The 3045-nt window shown below is 42.2% G+C and overlaps 3 protein-coding genes across 3 annotated transcripts in view; all 3 read left to right on the top strand.

Annotated features, from left to right (window-relative positions):
* Positions 1-2033, top strand: part of CSUI_007603 (myosin f) — a gene marked incomplete at its 3' end in the record, with an annotated part of 2808 nt that extends 775 nt beyond the window's left edge. The window contains exons 2-4 of the mRNA XM_068067748.1: positions 199-241; positions 824-968; positions 1875-2033. Coding sequence (XP_067920278.1) covers positions 199-241; positions 824-968; positions 1875-2033 — 347 coding nt within the window. The remainder of the gene's footprint in view (positions 1-198; positions 242-823; positions 969-1874) is intronic.
* Positions 1-3041, top strand: part of CSUI_007601 (myosin f) — a gene marked incomplete at its 5' end in the record, with an annotated part of 8561 nt that extends 5520 nt beyond the window's left edge. Inside the window, one exon of the mRNA XM_068067746.1 lies at positions 2639-3041. Coding sequence (XP_067920276.1) covers positions 2639-2836 — 198 coding nt within the window. The remainder of the gene's footprint in view (positions 1-2638) is intronic.
* Positions 2249-2528, top strand: CSUI_007602 (uncharacterized protein; the record flags this gene model as incomplete). The annotated part of the gene is made up of 1 exon (XM_068067747.1): positions 2249-2528. A coding segment is annotated over one exon (135 nt), but the record flags the coding sequence as incomplete, so codon positions are not given.
* Positions 3042-3045: the final 4 nt, after the last annotated feature.

Genomic DNA, 3045 nt, shown 5'->3' with positions numbered 1-3045 from the left:
TACATCTATATATATATATGTATTAAGAGGCGACGGTGTGTATGAATGTATGCGTGGGGTGTCTATTCGTTCGTGTGAGAAGCGGAGGGGGGGAAAGATGAAGTGAGTTAGAGATCCATACATACTTGCATCTCCATACATAGATAGAGAGAGAGATNNGTCGGGCGGTCACGTGCTTGTTCTTCTCCTTGCTGGAAGATCAACTCATTACTTCTTCGATCGATAAATCGATTCGATTCTGGTAAGATAGACAAACAGCCAGGCATCACACACAGACAGAAAAAGGAAAGAATAAGAAAGAAAAGAAGAAAGAAAGAAAGAAAGAGGAGAAAGCCCTCCTTCCTCCCTTCTATCTTTTAGCATCTCGGCACCTGTCTGTCTATCCTTTTTCTCCTTCTTTATATCTTATCGAGGCAAGACTCGAATGCATGCACGAGTAGTCTCTCTTTCCACACCAAAACAGTCTAGATGAAGAGTGTCTATCTCTCCATCCGTCTTTAACCGATAGATCTTCGCCCAGAATCAGTCTATCAGTCTCTCTTTCNNATCTTTAATCCATCATCTCTAATCTATCTATTTATCTGTTGGTCTTTAATCTATCTCCACGAATGTTCAGTTGGTCTATCTCTCTACCCTTGTTTCTTCACATGACCTTAATAGATGATCTCTCTTCCCCCTCTATGCTTGACCTTCTGTCTCCCATGTGTAGTGTATGTCTCTCCTCTCATAACGGTCATAGGGCACTGTTGTATGTCTTTTCTTTTCCTAAGTGTATGTCTCCCCCCCTCTCCCCCTTGCTCGGCTTTCTTTCTTTCTATTTTAGGCATGTTGACAGTGGAGATATGCTGAAGGTATTTACCGATTCGTCGCCGGCTCTATCAGCTGCTTTTCTTCCCTTCAATCCAACGGCCTTCGTTGCCTCGAATTCGAACTCCATTTTACGTCTCGTCTGCTCGACTACTGGCCGGGTAGGGAGGTGGCTCTTCTCCTTCTCTTCTTCTCTTCGCTTATTCTCCACCTCTCAGAAAGAATTCAACATACAACGTAGACTCATACATATGTGTGGATATTTACATCATACGGATAGAGATAGATAGAAACTTTGGATAGATAGAGCTGTGAGATGACTGTAGTGTAGAATAAGTGAGAGGCAACAAGATGCCGCCCGTATGCGTATGAGGAGGCAAGACCATTCAGCCTCTTCACACGCTATTCATCACTCGTATTCTATTAGCGTCATCTACGGATACATCTGTATAGGAAGAATCTATCTTTCGTGTTTTATTTATCGTCAATCTATCTATCTATCTTTAATCTATCTATCTCGTTTCACTCTTCTTCGCCGGCGGTATGTGCGTGTGTGTGGCCGTGTCGAGTCTCTCTATCTCTTCAAAGCGAACACTCCTTCGTATGTAAACCTCTATATACATACTTCAAGTATATATATATATATATGTATATATATAGAGAGATTTCGTAGAAGAAGGCTTTCCTTTCCTCTTGTCTCGCTCTCTGTGGATGTATACGAATATAGATGACGGAGTCTTCCTTTCTTTTCCTTAGACAAACAAATCATTTGAATTAAGAAAGGAAGATCTGAGCTCCTCAGACACACAGTCTCTCCGCGAATTCTCCTTCTTCTCCTCATCTCGTTTCTTTCCTCCCTTCTTCTTCTTTATCTTTCTCTGTAATCTACTTCAAGATCAGAGGACCTCTTTCCTTCCGTCTTTCTCCTTGGTGTCTTTCCTCTCTTCTTTTCTTGATTCTATGTATCTCTCTTTCTCTCTGTGTCTCTTCTTCCACTTCTCTCTTGTAAGTACGTTTAATTCTCTTTCATTCTTTCTGAAACTGTCGGTCTGTGTTCCTTTCTGTAGGTGATTCAGAAGCTTAAGGTGGAGAGTGAAGTGAGGGCGCTAAAGTTCGATGATACAGGCCTATTCTGTTTTGCGGGGACGAAAGCAGGAGCTGTGCATGTCCTTGAAGCTAGCGATACGATCAACATTCGATTCAAATTCAAAACTTCCCTAGGAAGAGTAAGAAAAAATATTTCTCCATTCTCTCTTTCTTTCTTCTTTCTTTCTTTCTTTCTTTCTTTCTTGCTTCAGAGATAGAGTGAAGAGGGGCGTAGAAGGGAAGGAGAGGGATGGAAGTGCAGAAGAAAAGTAGAAGAAGAAGAGAGAGAAGGTGGAGATGATAGAGGAGGGGGAGAAAAGGAAGACGTATGGAGACAAGAGAGAACCGAGAGGAAGAAGAAAAAGAAGATGCGAGAGAGAGAGGGGGAGATAAGAGGACGAAAGGAGGAAAAGTTGTATTCGAGCTTTCGTGTCTACTACTGTGTATAGAGGATGCCGTTTCGTTTGTATTGAAGAGACATGATAGATAGATATTCGAGTTTTCTATGAGGTAGGAGCAGGTCTAATACATTTTCGTGTGATGGCTATGTGGAGTGACCGCGGCAGCAGTCGTATTTTCGCCTTGTCCCTTCTTTCCTTCTCTTAGGTCTTTCTCACTCACTGCTCTTCTCTCTGCAGTTGATCCTTCCTGTTCTTTTCCTGTCTTTCTCTCTTTCCTGTCTTTCTCTCTTTTGTATTTCTTTCTTCTCTTTGTGTGTATGTCTCTTTCTTCTTCTTATATGCAGGCAGCTATCACGTGCATAACATTCGTACCAAGCACGGGGCCGGGAGAATATCCACGGCTTCTAATTAACTGCTGCGATTGCTCGGTAGCTATTGTCGAGTGTATATACGGCCCTCCTCCAGGTGTATTGACAAATCTCGTTATCAGGTACGGAGCAGAGATAGACAGATACATAGACAGACACTCTGCATTTCTATGATCTCGTTGAAAGAAAGAGAATGCAAAAGAAGAGAATGCAGAAAAGAAAGATGGAGAAAACTTCTCTGAGCTTGTTTTCGCCCTTCTGCAAGGGGAGACAAGATAAGAAGAAAATGCCTTTCTTTTAGGATACGGTTGAGATAGAAGAAAGAAAGAAAGAAAGAAAGGTGTCGTACAAAGAGGCAGCCTCCGCTGACTTTAAGAGCAACA

Source organism: Cystoisospora suis (assembly GCF_002600585.1).
Source record: "Cystoisospora suis strain Wien I chromosome Unknown contig_4064, whole genome shotgun sequence".
In the NCBI taxonomy this organism is placed as follows: domain Eukaryota; phylum Apicomplexa; class Conoidasida; order Eucoccidiorida; family Sarcocystidae; genus Cystoisospora; species Cystoisospora suis.
The sequence above is the reverse complement of the archived record's forward strand: the minus strand, read 5'-3'. Positions and strand labels throughout refer to the sequence as shown.